The sequence below is a fragment of the Tiliqua scincoides genome, chromosome 14, assembly GCF_035046505.1.
Source record: "Tiliqua scincoides isolate rTilSci1 chromosome 14, rTilSci1.hap2, whole genome shotgun sequence".
In the NCBI taxonomy this organism is placed as follows: domain Eukaryota; kingdom Metazoa; phylum Chordata; class Lepidosauria; order Squamata; family Scincidae; genus Tiliqua; species Tiliqua scincoides.
Window position 1 is genome coordinate 2,808,228 of NC_089834.1, and position 24,691 is coordinate 2,832,918.

Genomic DNA, 24,691 nt, shown 5'->3' on the forward strand with positions numbered 1-24,691 from the left:
GACTTGGGAAACAGTGGATTAATAGATTAAAAACCTATTGATCGTATGATAAGGTGCTTTGCATCACCACACTAAAAAAAGGAAAGAAAATTTAATAGGTACATAACCCCCTCCTCCCCATAGATGGTGGGCTACATCTCAGAGGCATTTTGCACAGGAGAGAGTTGATATCCAGATGATAGCCAGAGTTGCACATACAAGCAAACCTAAAAGCGTTCAAAATGATTGTTTTGATTCCCATGCAAATATGCACAGATTTAATGACATAATCAATCGCTTAAAACTCAAGCAATGCATTTCATGAATTAGCAGATGGCACAGCTTGTTGGAACGCTAAGCAAATCCTTTATCTGGAAGGCACCTCAATTCTTTGGGAAAAAAACATATAATTCTAGTCCTGTTCGCTTGGCACTCTTCTCTCCCCCCCCCCCAATTGGTGAATCAAACCTCAGCTATCTGTGGAATGCTTGCAAATCAGAAACTTTTATTTCCCCCCCCCCCGACTGTGCATTGATGTACTTCTTTCAACACCCTTATAGAGCTAAGCTGAAAGTTCTCAAAGGAATTATAATAATACTAATAATACAGGTATTTCTATACCGCCTTTCTTGGTCCTCAGATTTCTCCTTGGACTTTATTCAAGGCGGTTTACATGGGCAGGCTAATTAAATCCCTGTAGGGATTTTTACAATTGAAAGAAGGTTCTATCTTACAAGAACCACAACATTCAGATGTTTCTTTCTGATCTGGTGGCAACATTCTGGCCTCCATCCTCCCACGCTCAGAACAGATGGAATAGCTGGCTCAGCTTGTCAGCTGCTTCAAGGTCGCACGGTGCAGGTGGCCTTGAACTGGTGACCTGCGGATGTTATCTTCAGGCAAATGGAGGCTCTACCCTCTAAACCAGACCTCCTGCCCAAAAGGAAAACCTTCTATGCAATTTTTATTTTTTGGGTGGGGGAAGGGCCCACACCACACTATCCTCCTAGAAACAGCTTGCTAGGAGCTGCCGTTGTTGTTTTGTTTTATACCCAGAAGCCCCAGCAAAGTCACTCTGTTATGTAGCGTTATCTAGGGCAGCGTTTCTCAAACTATGGAATGAGACCCACTTGGTGAGTCGTGACCTAATTTCTGGTGGGTCATACAGAGCCTCCAGAGCGCCTGGGTCCTGGTACTAAACAGTTTGAGAACTGCTGTTCTCAGCTGTATTTTGGCAAAAGGTGGTGACAACTAGCAGGTCTGGCCCCTCCATGAGGCCAGCTGGGATAGGTGGCAGATCGTCAAGCGGCCTGTAGAAGCTACCACTGCTTCTCCCTGTTGTGCTCCCTGAATTTCAAATGGGCAAAGGGAATGGAAGAGAAGAGCCTTCCACTCTCCTCCCAGTGTCAAGAAAACGTGGTTCCTTCCAAATGGTTTTGAATGTTTCATGCGTTCTCCAGCGGTGAGATCCAAAGATTGCCTCCGAAAGAAAGAAGGAACGAAAGCGCTTTTATTTAAACACTGCTTGTCAAAGACCCCTTAAACTCAGAAAATATCTTTTTGAACAGGTTTTCTAACGGGAGGTTGAGCCAGCTTGGCTTCCCTCAGCACCCCTGGTTCGAATTATGCTATCTTTGAGAAGCACTGGTGTTTTCTGGACCAGGCAGGCCTCTTTTGTCATGAAGCTATAAATATCTTGCCAAAATAATAATTTGTAAATATCTCTGCAGAGAGAGCTCCAGCTCTCAGCATGGAAAGTTTTCCCTTTGCCCCTTTCATTTCTCTGGAATTTATCTTCAGGCATTTTCTGTGCATTGGATACATCATGTGACTGCCTGTAAGGACAGGAAAACTTTGAATGGAGAACGGAGGAATATAAAAAAGGAAGTGAACAGAGCATGTGGGACTCGCGCATTGACTCCTCTTGGAAACGCTTGGGGCCTTGACCCCAAACGTAACGTGGTGTTTTCCTCAACCACTAGCCCCAACACGGGACCAAGGGGAGTTGATAAGAGACACCCCAAAGCCACCTGCTCAGAAGATGCTCTGCCTAGAGAAGCTGTGGAATTAGGGGACCTGATCAGTCCTTTCTGTATCTGTAAGTAGTCCAGGAATGACTACCCCACAAATACTGATGGCCCACTGTAGTCTGTATCTCAGTGTATCTCAAGTGCAATGAAACCTTTGTGGTGGTGATGGTCTATGACAGTCTATGGTCTATGACACTTGTGATGGTCTATGACAGTAGATCTTCAACATTTTTCTTGGCACACTGACATCGATGGTCTTCTCCTCTTGTGATGACACTTACAACTTCTGGGAGATGCTTCTGGGTTCTGTGGCTCTATATCTAGGGCAACTGTCTGTCTCTGCCGACAATTCGTTACTACAGACAATTGCCCTCAAAACAAACCTGCAGAACCTGGAAGGGTTTTTCAGCTATTTTCAACCTCTGCGCTCCAAACTCCTGCGGCACACCTGTGAACCTTTCATGGCACACCAACATGCCACGGCACACCGGCTGAAAATCACTGGTCCGTGATCCCTAGTCGCCCTCTTGTTTTGGAAAGGCAGCGCTGCCGCCTTAAAACATCTCAGGGTGGGATTCGTCACTGAGCTCAGCAACTGACAACGAGTCTTTTCTGTTCCTTAGGATCTTTGAGGCTGCTGCTGCTTGCAAAGACTGTGTGATTTCAGTCACGAGCTGTCTTATCTCCCTGAAAGTGGACCCCCCACCGATGCTGTCCCAGAATCTCTCGGGTTCGCCTGTCATCACCATCCACCTGAAGCACATACTGGTAAGGGGCTTGACTCCGCCGTGACTCTTTCCGCTTCCTTTGCTTGCTGCATCTTGGATCTTTGTTGATGTTGTTGTGTTGGGAGCGAGCCAGCAGGGCCTGCTCTAGCTGCTCCTAAAATAACACCAAACTTGCTCAATGAATTCCTGATTGGTTCCGCGGTTTCAGCCGTGGCAGCACGAATCATCTTATGATGGGAGGCAAAACTGGATTCCAGCAGGCTCATTCTCTCTGGGGAGCACTTCCTCATTTTTCTTATACCAAATTCTTCCACCAAGTGGCTCAGAGGTGCTGTGTCCCTCTTGCTGTTTGCACAGGCCTTCTTAAAACGTCCTTTGTGTGTGAATCGCCAGATTCGATTTGCCGTTCCTCAGGGTCCGGCCCTCTCATCTCAGTCTCTAGAAATGTAATTTTCAAACCCGGCGGGATGTGTGTATGAGATGCCTTTTGACCCCAACGCAAGACTTAATGCTGGAGAGCTGGGGGTAGCATAAGGGGCTGCAACTCAGGGCTGCCTTGTTTGACTCTCGCCTGCAGCGTGACATCATGAGATGACCTGGGGCCAGCCACCTCCTTTCAGGCTTGGCTGTAATTTGGAGAGAAAAACGCTTGCCTTCTGTGTTGGTACAAGGACAATATCAAGCAAAAACGTGTTACTGTTCTGCGTGCAAAATGAGCATGAAGGTGTCACGCGGTGCGCATAAGGCTCATTTTGAACTGTTGATAATGGATAGTAAACCCAATTTGTGGGTTTGATTTTCTAGCGTGTCTTGATTTACAAGTCGATGAGCATCTTTACGGTTCTTAGAGGAGAGCAGAGCAGATTGTGGGCAAGACAACTGTTTGCTTGCCTGCTTATCAGGACACTATTTGAGTGAATAACCATCTGGTGGTCTCTGCTTCTCTGCTTTCGTCCATGTGATCTTCCCTTTTCTGTGCCTTGCCCTGAGATTGCACAATTGCTCTTTGACTGCTTCACTTTTGCCAAGAAGACAACTGCATTCCTTTGCATGCTTTTGTGCATTTTGGTGGTCTCTGGTTAAATGTGAATTGACCTCATAGCTGCTCTACGATTGAAGACTTGGCAGATGGAGGGGGGGAGGTTCTGAGGAGGCAACTAAGATGGTGTGGGATCTGGAAACCAAGTCCTAGGAGGAACCTCGGAGGAATTAAAAGAATTCTAAATGCACTTGCGTAGCACACCCTGTCGCAAACATACCATAAAGCATGTAGTGACAGTGCGGTAGGTAGAAAATAACTCTGCACATTTTCAGCATAGCTTGAAATGGCCTACTGGCTAGCACCTGTAGCATCAAGAACAAAGCCCTGCCAGCAAAGCCCTCACAGTTATTTAATGCAAGAAGGAACATGCACTGGAGCAGGTAGGACAACAGCATAGGGGTTGAGGAAGGGCCAGGGTATAAATTTCTCAAATAAATACACAAACGTGGAACTGCCTCAGTTTTGCAGCACATGGTGAGTGTGGTGGGGCCTGCTGAGAAAAGCTCTTGGAGGCAGAGGCATGTCATCCAGACCTGTGTAGTTTTCTGAAACAGAGCTGTACCATGGATGCAGACACCCTGGCAGGGCCTAGGAGAGGGGAGTAAAGGGGGTAATTTGTACCCAGGGTCAGGAAGGGGGCCCAGGAGCCAAAGAAGGGGGCCCAGAAATTTCCTGGGATCTTACATTCTCCACTCTCAGTGCCCATGCAGGATGCTGGGGGCAATACTGTGGGCACATGACCACGACTACTGCCATACACACCAGGCCCAGGATTGCATACATTGCTTAACAGTGTCACATCTGAGAGGAAACTGACCTGCTACAGTAGCTCTTTGGTTTGTGGACCTGGACCAAAGACTCTTCCAGCTGGTGCCGCTTTCCCCCTGCCTGTTTTACCCCCATTGCAACCCCCACATTCTGTTTCACCCCCCCTCTTTGGGAAGGGGCCCAAAAGAAACTCTCTACCCCCTGATAAAATTCCTGTCTGAGGCCCTGCACCCTGGATCCATGTTGAGAGACTACAACTCCAGTTCTATACCTCCTTTCCTAGGGGCAAGCCCCCATTGAATGTAATGGAATTGACTTCTGAGGAGGGGGTTGCACTGTAAGCTTTGAAAAGCTGCACAGAAGATGGTGGTCAGGTGCAAAGGACAAGAGGATGCCTGTACCTCAACTAGCTGTGTAAAAGAGGGCATTGCTGGCAGGAGTGATCTTGATGTCACAGGCGCTAGCCAATCGGCTTCTACTATAGCTGTTACATGCTGAAAAAGTGCAGAATGATTTTTTTGTTCCTGTGTTTACTCCAGGACAGGAAAAAAAAAAATGACAAGGTACATTTACACTGACCACAGTGAGGGTGCTTCCAAACCACCCCCACAGCTCTCCAAATGGAATGTCTGCCTTCAACCCTGAGGGGGTTTCTCAGATGGGGAGACTTGGAAAAGGAAAGTGTGCACATTTGCATGGATTGACTTTCCCCTTCCCTAAAATGACATTTTATTTTGATGGATATTTTCCCGGCAGCTGCAGAATGATCGGATTGTTTGCTCTCATTCACTTACGTGGCTGTTTGGTGTTGGGGAAGGAAAATTAAAATAAAATCAAGAATGTCTAAACTCATTTTTTTTTCTTGTTCGCTGGGGTGTTGGTGAACAGAAGGTTCTGTGGAATGGTGTCCCTAAGGTCCCTTCTGGCCGGCTGTAAGATTTCTAGTTCTTATTAGTTGTCCTCATTTCATCAGCTAGCACTTAACTTGGGCAGGCTGGTTCATTGGTACCCCTTAATCCAAACTGTGGGTCTAGGGCCCACAACAGGGCAGATTAGGCAACATACATCAAGGATCAAACAAACTGTTACTTGGGAACGGGGAGCACTGCTGCCCAATTACCATTATATTCACATCCCTTAGCGTTCATTAATCAGGCAGCAGCCTCTAGGGACTCTAAAAAGTTTGGGAAGCACTGCCTTAATTCGCTGTATGTATCTGCACATGTCTTTCTTCTGGCCAACTTGCAAGGAGTTTTCCCACTGTAACAGGATTTGAGAGCACAGAAGAGTTGTAACAAAAAACAAATAGGAAGGATGGATCATCGGGGAGATGACTGCATGATTAGCCTGTGGAATTCCTTGCCACATAATATGGTGATGGCCACTAGCTTGAATGCCTTTCTAAAGGGGTTTGGGCTGATTCCCAGGGACAAGTCTATCAATGGCTAATAGCTATGATGTTCAGAAGAGCCTCTCGGATCAGGCCAAAGGCCCTGCTAGTCCAGCTTCCTGTATCTCACAGTGGCCAACCAGATGTTTCGGGGAGCCCACAAGGCAACAAGAGACCTGTATCCTGAAGTACTCCCTTGCATCTGGCATTCAGAGATGGCCTGCTTCTTAAACCAGGAGGTTGCATCATGCCTCACCTGTGAAGGAATTTTCCTCTATCAATCTGTCCAATCCCCTTTTAAAGGTATCTAGGCCAGGTGCCGTCACCACTTCCTAAGGAATTTCACAGATTAATTACCCACTGGGTAGAGAAATATTTTCTTTTCTTCTTTTTCTTTGGATCATCAAGGAAATTATTAGTCTGTGGAATTCCTTGCCACAAGATAGGGTGCTGGCCTCTAGCTCAAATGCCTTTTGAAGGGTTTGGGCCAATTCCCAGAGGACAAGTCTATCAATGGCTGCTAACCATGATGGTTAGGCATGACTAACTTCATGTTCAAAGGGCTGTCTCTGCATCCTAGTTACAGGGTAGCAATGGTGGGAGAGAAAGTTGCCTTCTTCTCTGCTGGTGGGCTTCCCAGAGGCAGCTGGTGGGCCACTAGGGGGGAAGGGGGGAACACGATGTTTGACAAGATGGACTGATCCTGCAGGGCTCTTCTTGTCTTCTTATGCCAGGGTGCAGGGAAAGGGTATTGCTCAGGAAAAGTTTTGTTGTAACTATGGCTAGTCTTTAACTATGGTTAGAGCCACTTTTGGGGAATTTTTGTGGGTAGGGAAGGAAATTCCAGAGTGGATGGATGAAGCTCATTGCTCACAGGAGCTACTTCTAATGGCCTCTGGCTGACATCTGTCATCCCCCCCCCCCCCCCGGTGTGGAGCAAATTCTACAATTTGGGTGCTGGCACCAAAATGGTCCTGCCCCTTGGCTCCGCACACTGAGCCTCATTGAGAGAGTGAACCTGGGACCTGCAGCATGCTCAGTAAGTAGGGTGCCACTGAGCTATGGCCCTCTCCCATGAATCTCTGACCCCATTGCAAAGCATCCATCTGTCTCCCACCTCAGTTGGAAGTCCCACTAAATGCTTTGGGTTCTTTTTACTCGGAAAGATTGCGTGGTTGGCTTCCTCTCTCTCTCTCTCTCTCTCTCTCTCTCTCTCTCTCTCTTTGGAGTGGAGATTGGTTCAGTAGCCTCTGAGGGCATCTTTTCTGGTGGTTTCTTGATTCCACATTGGACCCAAAGAGGTGTGGGAGGCAGACCTGGAAGGAATCAGAGTTTGGTTTGGAAGGGGTGGGCTCTTTTGAATATCTGAGGGATCCATGCATTGGGCACTGCCTGGCCTAGGAGGCGTGATGATGGGATGTGCCGTTTCTCATTAGCCCCACATCATACTTGGTCTTGGGCAGCTCTGAGGATGTTGAAACAACAGCCCAGGCAGCTTCAAACTTTTGTCCGTTGCTTGACCTCATCTCTGCCTGTTCTAAGTATAGGTTACTTTTGCTGAAATGGCTTTTCTGTGCCTTTTTTCTTTCTAGTTACATGCTATGAAGCCAGTTTTCAGATGTGCCACTTAAACATCGATTTGAGAGCCCCTCGGTGTCTCTAATTTTGGATATGATGGCTGCAATTGTTTTGGGGCAGCCATATTTTCTCGACAGTTATTCCCGTTCCAGTGTAGTGCAAATGTTTTTCTAATCAGCCATAAAACGGGGCAGAACTTTTATCATTCCCCGCCTGCTTGTTAGTTGGAGAATATCAAACATCCCATTTTTGCAAGGCGCCTTTGGCATCAGGTAATAAATGGCTGCTTTTTTTCCCCCTACACTGTGTTGCAAATCCATCAACAGTGCTATCTGTAGTGTGGGGAGATATGTGTAGGAGGAACTGGCTGTTATCTCTTGCTTTCCAGTTCCCACGGCAATTAGGGTCACCAGTCTGCCCCAAATGCCCATGTTTTTCCACAGCCCAATCCATCCTGCTGGCACTGAACCAGTGCAACACCCACCTGGGTAGGCAGATTCTGCACCTGGCAGTGCGGGAGAGGGAGAGGGTGGGTGGATAGTGGAATGTAGGTGGTGAGAGGGTGTTTAGAGGCAAGGGAGAATGGCAGTGGAGCAGTTTCAGCACAGGGGAGAGGTAGGGACAGTGGGGAAGGCCTCCATCATATCCTAACTCCCATCCTGAGCCTACAAGGGGTTACGCAGACCTGCACCAGTGATTTAATTGGAACAAATTTGAGTAGCAGCATTGGACGGACTGGGGTTTGACACAGTGTTCCCTTACCCCAAGGAGACCTCCTGCCTTCCCAGTTTCAGTGCTGGATACAGCATAAGCTATGTGGCCCCACTGAATAGGATTGGGCTGCCCAATGGCCAGGCAGCAGCAGTTCAACTTAGATTGGCATTTCTCAAGCTGTGGGTCATGACCCACATGGTAGGTCACGACTCAATTTCCAGTGTGTCCTGCAAAGTGTCCAATGAAAACATGGGGGATGGAAAGATCAGATAACTAATTGTTTCAAGCCCTATTAAAAAATCAGGTAGCTGCTAACTGCCCCGGGAAGAGTTCAGCTCCTGCAGTTTGCAAGGTAGCTGCTAATTGCCCTGCACGCAGCTGAGCTCTTGCAGTTTGCACGTTTGTGTCAATACAAGGAGATCAGGGTTTGAGTGTCTTTTTTTCTGGTGTTTCCTCACCCCCCCCAGCCTGTCAAATGCATGCATGCTGATCAAACGCATGCACTGTTGTAATCAAATGCATGCACCGTTGTAAAGTGCCTTAGAGCATATTTGTGAGGTTCAGCGTCTGCTGAGTGCTGAAGCTGACCCAGCGTGAGCCTGTGCTGGACCAGCACCAGTGGGAGGCCGGCGGTCTGCCACCCAGTGCTTGCCTAGACCACCAGGTGGCAGATGGGTGAGTGGGGGCATGCGAGGAGGCCGGGAGGAGGTGTTCCAGGGCGAAGGGAAGTGGGGGAGTTTGGGGAGAGGGCAGGGAGGATGCGTGGTGGGAGGAGGGAGCGGGGCAGGGTGGGGCAGAGCTCAGCTCCACCAGATCCCGAACCTCATGGGACTCCTTGCTTCTGTGCTGACTCCAGAATTGAGTAGCCTCATAGTGGGCTGTCTTTTATCCAGAGGAAGGGGACAAAAGCCCCCTGCTCCTGAGGAGATGGCAGCAGCTGCCCAGTGTTGTGGTGAAGTGCTATCTCTCTCCCTCTCTCTATTTTAAAAAGTAGGTGCTGGTGCTAATAAATATTGTATTGGCAACCTTCAGTCTCGAAAGACTCTGGTATCGCGCTCTGAAAGGTGGTTCTGGCACAGCGTCTAGTGTGGCTGAAAAGGCCAATCCGGGAGTGACAATCCCTTCCACACTGGGAGCAAGTGCAGTCTGTCCCTGGTCTGTCTCCCTGGCTATGGGCTTTCCTTCTTTGCCTCTTTGCCTCAGTCTGTTGGCCAAGTGTCTCTTCAAACTGGGAGAGGCCATGCTGCACAGCCTGCCTCCAAGCGGGCCGCTCAGAGGCCAGGGTTTCCCACCTGTTGAGGTCCATCCCTAAGGCCTTCAGATCCCTCTTGCAGATGTCCTTGTATCGCAGCTGTGGTCTACCTGTAGGGCGCTTTCCTTGCACGAGTTCTCCATAGAGGAGATCCTTTGGGATCCGGCCATCATCCATTCTCACGACATGACCGAGCCAACGCAGGCATCTCTGTTTCAGCAGTGAATACATGCTAGGGATTCCAGCACGTTCCAGGACTGTGTTGTTTGGAACTTTGTCCTGCCAGGTGATGCCAAGGATGCGTCGGAGGCAGCGCATGTGGAAAGCGCTCAGTTTCCTCTCCTGTTGTGAGCGAAGAGTCCATGACTCTTAAATAAAAAATAATAATAAATAATAATATTTAATAAATAATAATAATAATAATAATAATAATAATAATAATAATAATAACTTTATTTTTATCCCGCCCTTCTCCCAAAAAGGGACCCAGGGCGGCTAACAACATATAAAACAAATTAAAACATAATTTCACAGATAAAAACATATTAAAAAACACATTAGCAGAACCCATAAAAACAGTAGTCAGAAGAGTCAGAATAAAAGAGCATAAAACAGCAGTTCTTAAAGGAATCGGGCCTGTAAAAAAGCAACTAAAAGATATATAAAAGATGTTAAAAAGGCCATAACGTCAGAAGGCTTGGTTAAACAACAAGGTCTTCAGGCCTCGCCGAAAGGACTCGAGAGAGGGAGCCATTCTCAAGTCAAGGGGAAGGGAGTTCCACAACGTTGGTGCCACTACTGAGAAGGCCCTATTTCTTGCCGCCGCCCCACGTACCTCCTTAGGCGGCGGCACTTGTAAAAAGGCCTTCTCTGATGACCTGAGATGACGAGCCGGATTGTACGGGTGTAGGCGATCTCTAAGATAACCTGGCCCAGAGCAGTATAGGGCTTTAAAGGTCAACACCAGCACCTTGAATTGGGCCTGGTTTGAGAAGTTAAACAGTTTGAGAAGCCCTGTCTTAGATCATTATGGGGGGTTTGCCACCATTTACCATTGGGGGCTGCATCCATTTACCATTGGAGCCTGCCTCAGTATCAGATTTCATTTTGCATTTTTTGGGGGTGACATTGCCAGGTTTTGCGATGCATTCAGCTTGGCAACTCTGATATTTTGATTCCATAGGATGCCAACCCTAGGACTGGCATAGGATGCCAAATATGTGCCAACTCCTAGGGGAAGGAGACAGCAGGAGAACCATTGCCCCTGTGTGGGGACTTTTCCAGAAACATCTGACTGGCTGCTGGATTAGGCAGAAGTTTGTTCTAATCCTGCCGGGACCACTGCATGTTTCAAATCCTTTTCATGCTGGAGAACTTCCCAGGAGACTGGGCTGGAGCTGCTGCGATGAAACAGAAAAAAATCATGACTCGAGAAAGCCGCTTATTTTAACAGTCTGCTGAAGGAAACCGGGCACTTGGCTGCCCTGTGCATTGTAGGAAAAGCAGCCCGCCTTTGGTGAGAAGCGAACCCAAAAAGGGAGGCACAAAAGATGGACTTAAGTGGAAGGTATCTTTGCCGCAGCGATGGAAATAGAATCTTTTGAACTGCCTACAGCTCTTGGCTGCACGCAGGCCATTGGGAAGGTTTCCTGTGATGCCAGAAAACTCTGCAATAATTAAAGCTTTCCCTTGCCAAGAGTTTTCCAGGTTTTTGAAAAGGCTTTCATCAGCCACATTTCTGAGGGGTGGCTGTTTTTGGAAGAGGGCAATTTTATTCTTTCTGATGAGGCTTTCTCAGTGTGCAGAGCTGGAAAGCAAAATGTCTTTTTGCACAGGACTGTGGAAGATGAGACTGTGGCCTGGTGTAGCTCTAAACGGGTACTTTGCATTGCATCAGAGCCCTAATGTTGAAAGCTTGTGCATCCCAACTACAATCCAAGGGAAGACAATTCTTTTTGGTGGAAGGAGGAAGCAGGGCCCATGAGAGGGGGTGCAGGAGGAATATTGTACCTGGACCCGGGTTCAAGAAGGGGCTCAGGAACCAGTGGAGGGGAACCAGAAATGTCATGGGTTAAGTCAGAATGCCAGATGTAGGGGAGAGCACCAGGATGAGGTCTTTTGTTATCTGGTGTGCTCCCTGGGGCATTTGGTGGGCCGCTGTGAGATACAGGAAGCTGGACTAGATGGGCCTATGGCCTGATCCAGTGGGGCTGTTCTTATGTTCTTATGTTATGTTCTTATGTCATGGGTTCTCAGGTGTTGCAGGAGGGGTGATGGCAGCAATGGCAAACAGGTAGAGTTCCTCCCCCCGGTTCTCCTTGCTGCAGTGGTTGGCCTCTGGGGAGGCGAGGAAGGAAGTGGATGCCTGGGCTTCCTCTCCTTGCATTCCAAGGGATCCTAGGGGTCCTTCGCAGGGACCCTAGGGAGCTCTTGGGAACAATCCCATTGGCTACCGGGACACACACAACAGCCAGATGTCCAGCTAGGAAAATCTACCATTGTGCTGTGACTCTATATTTGCTTGCCTACTTGTTGAACTTGCACATAGATGAAAGAGGATCAAGGGTCACAGCACAACTGTAGATTCCCATAAGTGAACTTCTGGCTATTATCAGCAGCCAACTCTTGGAAGAGGAACAGCCCAGTCCTGTGGGGGGCTGGAAGGCTCAAGGCTGGAAAGTTGGTTAGGATTGAGCTGGAAATGTGGAGGGGAGCTGAACTGGAGCACTGGAGAGTGGCAGAGGCTGGCATTTCGTCAGGGAAGGGGGCAGCAGGGCCTCTGAGAGGAATTTTATCAGGGGGTACAAAGTTTCTGTTGGGCCCCTTTGCAAAAGAGGAGGGGTGAAACAGAGCAGGGGAGGATGGTGACAGGCAAGCAGAATAGGGGCAGGGAGGGGCAAAACAGGGTGAGGGGAGAGCAGAGATAGCTGGAAAAGTCTTTGGAGCCCAGGTCTACCCACTCATGTGGCATCAGTAGTGTCCCCAGCATCTCCAGTCATGGTAGTTTCCCCAGCAGAAAGGAAAATGTCAGATCCCAGGAAATTTCTGGGCCCCCTCCTTTGGCTCCTGGGCCCCCTTTTTGACCCTGGGCCTGGGTACAAATTACCCCCTTTAGCCCCCTCTCCTAGGCCCTGGGGGGCAGCATTTGACAGGCTGCCTCAGGTAGCAGGAAGTCTTGGGCCAGCCATGCTCCTGGCATGGTTATTTTGCATTTTGTCGCCACCACTTTTCACCCACAAGCTCCCATCGAAGCAATTCTTCACTTTATAACCCCAAATGCCATCTTCCCAAAGAAAAACCCTGAAGTGAACCTCATTGGAAGGCCATGAAATGAGGAGTGGGTGTTCTGAGCTGACCCTAGAATAATTGCGTCAGAAGCACAGAACTGATGGTGTAGGACAGTAGTTCCGATACTTATCAGGGGGCACAGTGCTCCCAAAGCCTCTTCTTCCTGGGTCAGCCAGGCATCACCATCTCAAATCTCACAAAATTCAACAGATCCAAGATGGCAGCACCCAAGTTTCACAAGATTTGGGTGACACTGCCTTGGATCTCATGAGATTTCATAGGCGAATGTTTAGGCCTACATATGCAAGTCCATAAGTTGGGGCTCCCGAAGCCCTTAGGGCCGTGGTTCACTTTTTCAATAGGTGGCTCCCTTGACCTAGTGGGCCATCAGCCACCGCTCCTGCAATAATCAATTATTGCAGTGCACCGCACCGCACCGCACTGCAATAATCAATTGCAGGATTAGGGCTGCAATCCTGTACATTGTTTGAGGTGGCAAGTTTTTTGTGAGGATTTCAGAGCTTCCTTGGTTGGTTTCTTTGGCTCCCCCAGGAACCATGACTCACAGCTGGGGAACCAACTGGTGTTTCGGTAGGATGTTGTGTTGTGTTAGGGTGTTGTGTTAGGGTGTTGTGGTACACACACACATGGGCATCATGGGATGATCCCGGTCAGCCCCCTGGGCACCACCATCTTGGATCTCACAGAACCTCGTGAGATGCAGGTGCCATCTTGTTCTGTAAGACTTTTAAGATCCCATATGGCAGTGCTCAACTGAGGGCCCAATCCGATCCAACTTTCCAGCTCTGGTGCAACCACAGTGCAGCCCCAAAGTAAGGGAACAAATGTTCCCATACCTTGAGGATGCCTCTGTGATTGCCTCCCCACCACAATATGCAGTGCAGGGGTCTCCAAACCCCAGCCCAGGGACCAAATGCGGCCCGAGGCGAGCCTCTGATCCCCTGAGAGCCTCTGGCCCAGTTGACCAAACACAACCAGAGTTGTGCTTGTGGGGTGGGGGGATGGGGGTCCATTTAAATGTGTGCTTTATTTCTTGGGTTGAGTTCGTGCCTGGAGAAGTCCTGGACATTTGAGCATTAGACATTCCTTTATTCAGTCATCTAAGTTTCATCTCTAATCTATTTATTTAAATTTAAATTTTATATTTAATTTTTTTTCCGGACCTCGACATTCTGCCAGATATTTGATGCGGCCCTTTGGCCAAAAAGTTTAGAGACCCCTGATGTAGTGCATGCCCCTCTGGCACAGCTTTATCAGTAATGAAAAACTGGATAGGATTGGGCACTGAGTAGGGAAGAAGAGGCTGTGGGGACGTTATTGCCCAGGTACATTAGGGAACTCCTGCCATAAGGTGTGAAACAGAGCTCAGCTCCCTCTTGCACCATGTTTGGCATATCCTGCCAGAAGCAGTTCAAGCTCTCGGAGGACTGTTGCTAATCTTTGTCTGTCAAAAATAAAGATGACATTGTAATAGGAGTTGTTGCTGAACTGGGCCTTGGAGCTACATTTCGGCTGTCAATAACTGGGCTGCTTAGATTGTAGATGACGGTGGCAACCACAGAGTTGCAAATCTCATTCCGTGACTCCCTAATCCCCCACTATGAGCAAACCTCTTGCCGCATTAGTCTTAATGCTCTGTTTTCATAATAGAGAGGAGAGAAGAGCAATTGTAATCAATATCTTATTTATTTTCGCAGCAGGGGCTGCCAGATTCAACTTTATCTCAAAGCCAATAATCTTTTTTATTCGTACATAGCAGAAGTTGGGGGGGGGGATAAAATAACATTTTAAGGTGGAATCATAAATGAGGGGATGGTGTAAAGTCAGCAAAGCCTTCCTTTACATGCCACGCATACGAGTCTGACAGCTGTGAACCAGGACTTCTGTGGCTTAGATCACACAAACATTTCTTTACTCAGCGTGTAGTTGACCTGTGGAACTCCTTGCCACAGCATGTGGTGACGGCATATGGCCTAGATGCCTTTAAAAGAGGATTGGACAAATTTCTGGAGGAAAAATCCATTACAGGTTACAAGCCATGATGCGTATGTGCAACCTCCTGATTTTAGAAATGGGCTATGTCAGATGCAAGGGAGGGCACCAGGATGCAGGTCTCTTGTTGTCTGGTGTGCTCTGTGGGGCCTTTGCTGTGCCCCTGTGAGATACAGGAAGCTGGACTAGATGGGCCTATGGCCTGATCCAGCGGGGCTGTTCTTATGTTCTGGTGTAGCAGTCTTTGAGTCCAATCCTATCTAAATTACTGGTGGTGCTGCAGCTATGCCAGGGGCATGCACTGCATCCTGTGGTGGGGAGGCAGTCAAAGAGGCCTCCTCAAGATAAAGGAACATTTGTTCCCTTACCTTGGGGCTGCATCGTGGCTGCACCGGTGCTAAAAAGTTGGGTAGGATTGGGTCCTTAGGCAAGCCTCTGCCTTCGTCTTCCCTGTCTGCAATAAGGAGGATAATTATATTTGCCTTACAGAGGAGTTGTCAGGTATTATTTTGATATACAGTTGGCCTTTGGTATTTGCGGGGGATCTGTTCCTGCCCCCCCCAATGGAAACCACAGATGCTAAAATCTACGGTCGGGCCTCACAAGACCTCGGGACACAACTGGAAATGGCACTTTCTGAGGCATGGGCAAGGCCTCGGAAAACCTCCAAAGGCACCCCCTGACACCCCCCAAGGTGTGGTACCCAGGGCAATTGACTTTCCCATCCCCCTTAGCTATGCCACTGGTTGTTATGGGACAGCTGGAGTCCCTGAGATGGTGAAGCGAGTTCAGAAGCACTCTTTTAAAAAATAAAAATATTTATTTCATTCATTTATATCCTGCCTTCCAGATGAATTTAGTACCTTGTATCTTGCTCTTCCTTGGAGGAACATGGGGCAGCACACTTAGCTCTGCCCCCTTTGCTTGTTCCTTGCTCCCCCCACCATTTACCTGTGGGGAGCCCCCTTGCTCCCCATAACAGTCATGAAGTAGGTTAAGCTGAGTGAAAGGGAGAATGAATCTGGCTGGCCATCGGTTCAGGGTGGATGTTGCTAAGAACATAACAGCTGGAGTTGATTTAACTCAAGAGTCCGTCTATTCCAAGATCTTGTTTCCCACAGGGACCAGGCAGATGCTTGGGAGAAATCTGCAGCCAAGGAATGGAGGCAAAAACTCTCTGCTAGTTTTTGTCTCTCAGCAAGTAATGTTCGTAGGTATACTATGCCTGACTCAGGAAGCTCTGTTTAGCTGTTGTGACTGTCAATAGACAAATCCATGGTGGAAGAGAATCTAGTTCCATTCTGAATCTGTCTCAGCCACTGACCATCATTAAATCCTGTGGCAGTGAGTTCCACAAATTACCATAGATACTCTAATGTAAGTCAATCTCACATATAAGTTGAGGGCAGGTTCCTGCATTCCATTTGGTACAGTAGGCCCCCTTATCCGTGGGTTCAACATCTGCAGATCTGAGAATCTGCTAGTGCAGAGCCTGCAGCCTAGAGGGCCTCAGAGGACCTCCTGGACACAACCGGAAGCCACTTCTGCTTTATGCCCACAAACTCTGGTCATATCTAGGAGGTGTTCTGAGGCTGGGGAAGGCCCACAGCCCAGGGGGCCTTCAGGTCCCAGGTCCACTTCATGGACCTTCCCTGTCCACCTCCCGGACACAACCGGAAGTTGTGGATGTGAAGTGGAATTGGCTTCCAGTTGCGTCCTGGCAGCGATCTGAAGAGACCGAGAAGCTAGCATGACCTCCAGAGGGTCCCCAGATGAGTCCTTGCAGTGCCACGACCCGGGCACCCACGAATTTCATTATCAGTGGATTTTTGTATGGGGGAGGGTTTATGAAACAGATCTCTTGCAGATAACTGAAGACCCACTGTTTTTCCCTTTGTGCCCTGTGCAGCCAAAGGGCTCTTACAAGGATTTCCTGCTACAGGGAGGGGCTGGACTAGATGACCTTATGTGTCCCTTCCATGATTCTATGAAAGCAAGGCTTTAAAATATGTTCTTCACCTCCCACGTTGCCTCCAGCAGACTTCTCAGTTCCGGCTAATCAACTGGCATAGGCAAGAGTCATTAGGACATTCCATCTCACTCATCTGTCTGCAAATGAACGTTTCCCCCCCACCGTGTTATTTGTTATCCTTCTGATAAATTGCAGCCCAAATGCCCAGAACATCATGTGCGGGGAGCTGACTGCACCTGCTTTGGAAAGAGAGTCAGAACCTTCCCTCCCCAAGTCTCTGCTCTGGTTCCTGTGTTCCACTTGCAACTGTCAAAATCAGAACATTATCTCCCTCCAGGCCGTGAGACAGATCTGGCAAGGCCCACAACTTCCTCCTAGAACACCTACTTAGCGGTACAACCTCCTTCCCCCCCATCACTCCACTATAAATCTCTCCTAAAATGCCATCTTTTCTGCAGAACTTATCTTCTCAATCCTCATTCTGAACCATGGCTAAGCCTCGCTACAATTGCACCCCCCCATTAAACTTCTTTGCAGTAAAACTGTATGTGGAGAGTGAGATCTGTGATGAGTGGATCTTTTTTTAAAAAAAACCCAAACATGATTTTTATTTTCTTCAAGGCTTAGAGCAGTTCTGGAGTGAGTCCTGGGGATTTGTTTCAAGGAAGGTGCATGAGTTCGCATGTGTGTGTATTTCAATGGTCAGAATGGCCCCCCTCCCTAGGATTGGGGTGGAAGATTTTAAACACTCTGCACTCATCAAATTGGCTGCTGGGGGGGGGGGTGTTAAAAGCCCACCCCTTGAGGCCAGAGGGTCCTCAGAGCAGTGTGGCAACCCCTGCTGCCAGTGAAAGCTATGAGGAGGGGAAAGAAAGTACAGTGGTCCCTCGTTGTCCGTGGGGGATCAGGTCTGCGACCCCCCTAGATACCAAAATTTGCAGATGCTGAAACACATGGGGGGGGTCAGAGTTGTGGGGCCCACAATAACTCACCTGAAGGCATCACTGGGTCCTTTGGAGGTTTTGCTGGCCTCACTGTACCTCAGAAGGCCTTCTGGACATGTCCGGAAGTCGCTAATGCGACTTGGCCAACTCCTCTAATCCCACAGGACCAGTCAGTCACTGCACCTTTCACCAGTGGGGAGGGTGGGAGGAACTGTCACCCACTGCTATTACCCACCACCCTAAGGGACTTGGTGTAAGTGTCTGCTCCAGGTCTTCGATCACCCTGGCACTGAAACTGCAGGTTGGCCCTTGGTATCTGTGGGGATCCATTCCCAGACCCCTGAGGAGACTGAAACCTGTGGATAATTGAATTAGTGGTTGGGGGCCATCAGAGGACCTCTGGATGGGACAAGAAGTGCCTTCCCGTTTTGTGCAAAGGTGTTCTGAGGCACACAGAGGTCAAAATGGAAGTGCCTCTCAGAAAGCCTTCTCAGAGGCCTTCTGAGGCATGCGGAGGCTGTGTGTGACCTTCCCCTGCCTCATGACACCACTCAGGTGCAACTGGAAGGCACTTCCAGTTGTGTCTGGGGGGTTTGGTGAGGCCCTCCAGATGCCCGTCAGGACCCATTATAAGCAAATTCATGAGTTCCAAATCCATGGATAAGGAGGGCCCAACCGTACTGGCAGTTTCCTAACCAAGCCACTTGAGGACTTCCTAGAAAGAGTCGGTTCTTGAGGGACTCCAGTGGATGCTGTCTGCTCTACTGAAGTTTTTTCCATTCCAAGATCCTATCAAACAAACAAAGTAATAGTTGGGGACCCACTGCTGATGCCACTCCTTTCCTGGGTCCTGATCCACCCCCCCCGCCCTCATTGTCTCCTGCCCTGTTCCTCTTGTGTCAAACTCAAGCCAAGAGACGGATATATTTGGATCTTTGCATTTGTACAGCAGATGGTTTTGGGAAAAGGAGTGGGCTGCCAGCCAGATGAGAATTTCAGCGCTAACTAGAGGGTGTTTTTCCCCATAGAGTTCAGAAGAGTTGAGCTTTGCTTGGTGGATCAGACCAAAATGCATCTAGTCTGGTTTTCTACTGGTGCCATCCAGAAAGCTGGAAAGCCCATGTCCCTTTGATGGTGATGGTCTTCCTCTACTATAGTGGTCTTCAACCTTTTTCAAGTCACGACCCCCCTCCCCCAAATAAAGAAATAAAGTATGAGACTGGGAACTCACCACCAATCTCTCCCCCTCCCGTGACTTGCCCCCACCTGCCTAATTTCCCCTTATCTCTTGGGACTTCACAACAACCCTGTGAGGTGGCAGCCTGGCCATAGGAGCTGCAAGGCAAGACAGTGAGAAGAGGCTGTGCAGGATTAGATCAAGAACTCAGTTTGGGTAAGGCAGTCCCATGATTGGGTTGGATCCAAGCTTTGGATAATAGTGTAAAATAAGTGAGAGTGAGGCTTGGACCATTTTGTTCCTGTGAGAGGTGGGCTTTAAAGGTTGCAGAGCCCCGCCCCCCAAATGAGGTTTCACAACCCCTCAAAATTAAAAAGGCTCAGGGCCATTTTTTCTGCATTCATCTTTGTTAAAGACTTGGAAAGGAACATTGTGGAGGGTCTGATTTTTGCCATGTGGAATGTGGCGTGGCATGTGGGAAGTTTGCAAAGTCCTCCGTTTTTCACAGTGATGCTCAGAATGTAAGCAAGAGGAGATGTAATAACATGTGGGCTGTGTAGGTATGTGCCTATACAGTGAGACTTCAAGTCATCGAAGGGGAAAATAAAATGCATTTCTCCTTCCTGGCAACCAGGCATTGCAGCCTGTGGCTGCTGACTTTTCGCTTGCACATCCTGAGTTTAAATGTGTTTACCTGGTCATGGGAATGAACTAGAGATTGCAGTGAGTTTTTTTTTTTTTTAATAAATAAAAAAGAGTTATAGGCTCAAAGGCTCCTGATCTAATAATAATAATAACTTTATTTTTACCCCACCTTTCTCCCTGAAGGGACTCAAAGTGGCTTACAACAGGTTAAAACAGATTAAAAAACATAGTTTAAAACAGATAAAAGCATATTAACACATATCATAAAAACAGTAGTCAGATAAAAAGTAGTCAGGTAAAAAGAGCATAGAGCAGCAAATCATAAAAGAATCAGGCCTGTAACCAAGTATTTAAAAAATATTAAAAGATGTTGAAAAGCTGTTAAAAAGGCTGAGAACTCAGAAGGCTTGTTTAAACAGAAGGGTCTTCAGGCCTTGCCGAAAAGTCTCAAGAGAGGGAGCCATTCTTAAGTCACCTAAAGGAAAGATCTACCTTCATTTATTTTCAGGCAAGTTCCATGTTATGCCATTAATTCTGGAGCAAAGGTGTGAATGGAGACTTGAGGGTTGGAGCTGGAGCTCAGTCACAGAGTGCCTTGCTTTGCATAGCAAAATCAGGCTAACCCCACTGGACCAGTCCCAGGGCCTATCTAGTCCAGCTTCCTGGATCTTACAGTGGCTCACCGGATGCCCCAGGGAGCACATAAGACAACAAGAGACCTGCATCCTGGTGCCACTCCCTTGCACCTGGCATTCTGAGGTAGCCTACATCTGGAACCAGGAGTTTGCACAAACCCAGTCATGGATTGTAACCTTTGATGGACTCTTCCTTCATCAATCTGTCCAATCATCTTTGAAAGGTATCTAGAGCAAGTGCCATCACCACATCATGTGGCAAGGAGTTCCACAGGTTAATTATATAAAGAAATAATTCCTTTTGTCTGTTCCAACTCTCCCGACACTCAATTTTAGTAGATGTTGTCTGATTCTGGTGTTTTGCATGAGGGAAAGGATCATCCTTCTATCCATCCCATTCAGAAGGCACCTGGCTTTTTGGAAACGACCCTAGTCTGAAATCCTGGAGGGCCTCTGCCAGTCAGTGTTGGGACAATATTGAGCTAAGTGGACCTGTGGTCTGATTCTCTAGCATGCAGCTCTGTGTGTTCAGTATTACAAAAATTAAATTCCGCCTGCACAGAGCTTGTTAGACCTTTGATGAAATTTATGATGAGGAACTTTTAGGCAGTTTTCCCAAAGGGTCTTGCTCAGCTGCAAGACAGGGATTCTCCTTTCCTTTCTGAAAAATGAAGACCTCCCTGCCTTATGAGCACAACACCATCTGGGCCAGGGGTCAGATTCCGATTTGGGGGGGAGGGTAATTTGCCAAAAAATGTGCAGTGTGGTGACTCATCATCATCAGGACTTCTCTGCTTTAGTAGTGGCTCTCAATGGACTCCATGCTTGTGCAGGGTTTTGTCAATGACCTTTTTATTTGATGGCTTGCAAAAGAGGAAGTTCTTGTCAGGACAAGCGTTTAAGCTGGGGGACCTCTTGTCCCAGGTGCCAGGCTGCAGGGGGGTGTCCAAGAGGCCACCCCAAGATGTTTGAACTTCTTTTTCAAGAAGAAAACGTTGTTTATTGGCATGATTTTATATATATGCCAATATATATAAAAGTTATATATATATATAAAAGTTATATATATATATATATATATGAAGTTACAAAGTAATATATAAATATATGAATTTATAAAGTTAGTATATATATTGTACATAGTATATAGCAGTGTTTCTCAAACTGTGGGGCAGGACCCACTAGGTGGGTCACAAGCCAATTTCAGGTGGGTCCCCATTCATTTCAGTATTTTATTTTGAATATATTAGATTTGATGCTACCCTGGTATGTGACTGAATTTGGGAAAATGTTACAGACCTGTACTTTTAACAAGCTACTATGTATATTCTTTTAACCACGATAGTAAGTGGGACGTAATCCTGGGTAGGATTGCAGCCTAGGATTATTGAAAATTTTCCTTCTTGATGATGTCACTTCTGGTCATGACATCACTTCTGGTGGGTCCTGACGGATTCTCATTCTAAAAAGTGGGTGGTATTATTATTATTATTATTATTATTATTATTATTATTATTATTATTATTATTCATTTAATGTCATGACTATTACTAAAAATAATTTCATCATGGGGGATGTCAAAAATTTACGGGTCTTGGGTGCCAAATGTCCTGGGCATGGCACTGCATTCAGCCCCTTGTATAGACATGAGTAGCTTAATCCTATGCTTGTTTTCTCAGAAGAAAGAGATGTTTTATTTAGGGGGACTTACTTAGGAGTAAGTGTGTATAGGGGTTCAGCTTAAGGGCCTAAGAGCCCAATCCTATGCATTTATACTCTGAAGTAAGTTCCATTGCAGTCAATGGGGCTTACTCCCAGGAAAGTGGGGATAGGATTGGGCTGCCAATCTCTGGGAAGTCCTTCAGTGGCGTACCTAGAGGGGTGCAAGGGGGCAAAGGCCCTGGGTGCTGTGGTTGGAGGGGACAGTATAGCAACCCGCTGTACAATTCCACAGGGGGCTCCTTTTCTTTAAAGGGGAAGGGGGCAGCTCTCAGACCTGTGGGAAACCTAACCAATAATACATACAGTGAGCTCAAGGAAATATGTTAATTTGTTATCTGTGAATTGTCCTCCTTATCTGCTAATACTGTGCCAGAACACTTGGGACGGGGAGACTAGGCACAGCTGCAAGCAGGCAAGCAGGATCAAGAGAGGAAAATACTCCTTGTTTTTTAGGAAGTGGTCTGAATTGGGTCAATTTTCTGCTTCAAATGGGCATTATGATTGGCCCATAATGGAGAATCGTTGGACACATTTGTGTCTGCTTCCAGACTTGCCCCATCATCTTGGGAACTCCAGCTGAAGTTGCACAACTTTGGCAATCTGAGGTCTCTGGAAGGCTACATGAGGGCTGCTCTGGGACTGGGGAAAGCCCAGGGAAGGAACCAAGAGACATGTGTAGGAGGAGGAAGGGTGAAGCAATCCCTTCCCCACTGATGAACTCTGAGGCCACATTGTTGGGCCAGTAACATTCAAGTTGAGGGATAGACAGCACAGAGGAGGAAGCCAGGAGATGTAGATGAGCCCTCGCTGTCACCCAGTCCCATAGACTTCAAGTTAAGATTTGTAATGTTCATAGAGTGTATAGTGAAGAGGGTCCCCTGGAACCTAACCCTATATTCCCTACAGGTTCATTGATTCGGTATCTGCTAATTCGGTATCCACTAGGTTTTTCCAGGAACCTAACCCTAGTCGATAATGAGAACTGACTGTAATGTCCTCTGTCTCCCTGGCACAGATCTTACAAGTGATGGCTATTATTCCGAGAGGCAGTGACGAGCACTGGTTTGTCTCTGAGGCGAGTCCTAGGCCATACCCCCTCATGTGCCCTGTGTGTGTGCTCAACTCCTCACAGCTTCCTAAATTATGGCAGCTGTGCCTGAGGCAACTGTCTCAATTGACCTCCTTGATGGGCCAGCCTTGGTTCTGTCATTTATAAAAGGGTATATTTGTTCATTCGCTGTCAGACAGAGGCAGAGGCCACAAAAGACGGTAATCTGCAGCTCCACTTCTCCAGAGGTTAATCGGCAGCCGGAGAATTTGAAATGCTTACAAAGAGATGGGGCCAAATAAAATGCATTTTTTTAGGTTCTTGGCAGGAGATAACAGATATTTAAATGCATGTGCAAGGACTCCCTGAAAGTTAATTGATGCCCACTCTTGACAAGAACGTGCCTGCCAGCGATGTGGATGAACTGAAAAGCAAATGACCTAACCAGATTCAGAGACAGATGCTTTATTCAACAAAGAAGATGAAGAGGGGGAAAAGTCTCTGGGGGGTTGGGGGGTTGGGTGGGAAGTATCATCTCATTTGTGAGATGGATGGGAGTGTTTATGGATCTCAAGGATGACATATTCATTGGCTTGCTTGCCAAGTTCAACATTTAAGGAAAACTTTTGGGACTGTTTCCCTTTCAGTTTTTCTGGATCCAATTCACATTGATCGTTGGAGGAAGTTTAACTGCCTGGCAGGGTCTTATCCTGCACACAGAATGCTGGGAAGTTGGTTTCTATTTCCATCACTTCTGCCCAAGAGAAAGGTATCTAAGAGCTTTCCCTCCAGGTGTAGGCTACCTCTGACTTGCAGGTGCAAGGGAGTGGCAACAGGATGCTATGGTCTTGTGGTCCTGAGGCTTTAGTGGGCCACAGTGAGATGCAGGAAGCTGGACTAGATGGGCCTTTAGCCTGGTCCAGCCAGGCTCTTCTGATGTTCTTAGGTGCAAAAGATGCAAATAGCATTGGTTTCTCTCCATTCTGTGCATAACCATTTGCATAGGGGTGTTCGCTTTTTTGAGCGTCCCAGTTCATGCAGCAACTGTTACCCTGCACATGCCCAATCTTGTCTGATCTTGGAAGCTAAGCAGGGTCAGGCCTGGTTAGTACTTGGATGGGAGACCGCCTGGGAATACTGGGTGCTGTAGGCTTATACCATAGTCTTTCGAGACTGAAGGTTGCCAACCAATTCAGGACCTCTTTGTTGACATTCGGGGGGGGGGGGCATCTGGTTGACCACTGGAGAGAACAAGGAACTGGATTAGACAGCCCTTTGACCTGATCCAGGTTGGACTCAAAGTACAGTTAGCCCTTCTTATTCATGGGCTTGGCACCCCCAGGTTTGAGCTTCCACAGATGCCAAGCCTGTGCCTCACTCCTGGAAGCTGCCGAGATAGACTAGAAGTTGTATCTGGTTTCATCCAGGAGGCATTCAAAGGAGGCCGGGTCCATCCTCCAGAGGGCCCGGTATGGCCCCCAGTAAGTTACTGTGGTGCCCTGACCCCGATTTCAGCATCTGCAGATTTCGACATCTGCGGATTTTGATATCCACAGGGGTCATGTAACTGATCCCCTGTGGATACTGAGGCCCCACCATATATGTTCTTAAACTTATTGTGGCTTTACATAGCCTAGCATGCAAGAAAAGGCAAAAGAACTTGAATGAGTGTTCATGCACCCTTGAATAATAAACTCCTGGATACAGACAGTGACTCCTAATTACTCCTATCAAGACATTTCATAGCCTCCAGCTTAAACTAAGAC

The 24,691-nt window shown here is 47.7% G+C and overlaps 1 protein-coding gene and 1 pseudogene across 1 annotated transcript in view; both read left to right on the top strand.

Annotated features, from left to right (window-relative positions):
* Positions 1-24,691, top strand: part of ADGRD1 (adhesion G protein-coupled receptor D1) — a 235,142-nt gene that overhangs the window by 37,171 nt on the left and 173,280 nt on the right. The window contains exon 13 of the mRNA XM_066609760.1: positions 2,633-2,777. Coding sequence (XP_066465857.1) covers positions 2,633-2,777 — 145 coding nt within the window. The remainder of the gene's footprint in view (positions 1-2,632; positions 2,778-24,691) is intronic.
* Positions 23,959-24,078, top strand: LOC136634619 (5S ribosomal RNA; annotated as a pseudogene).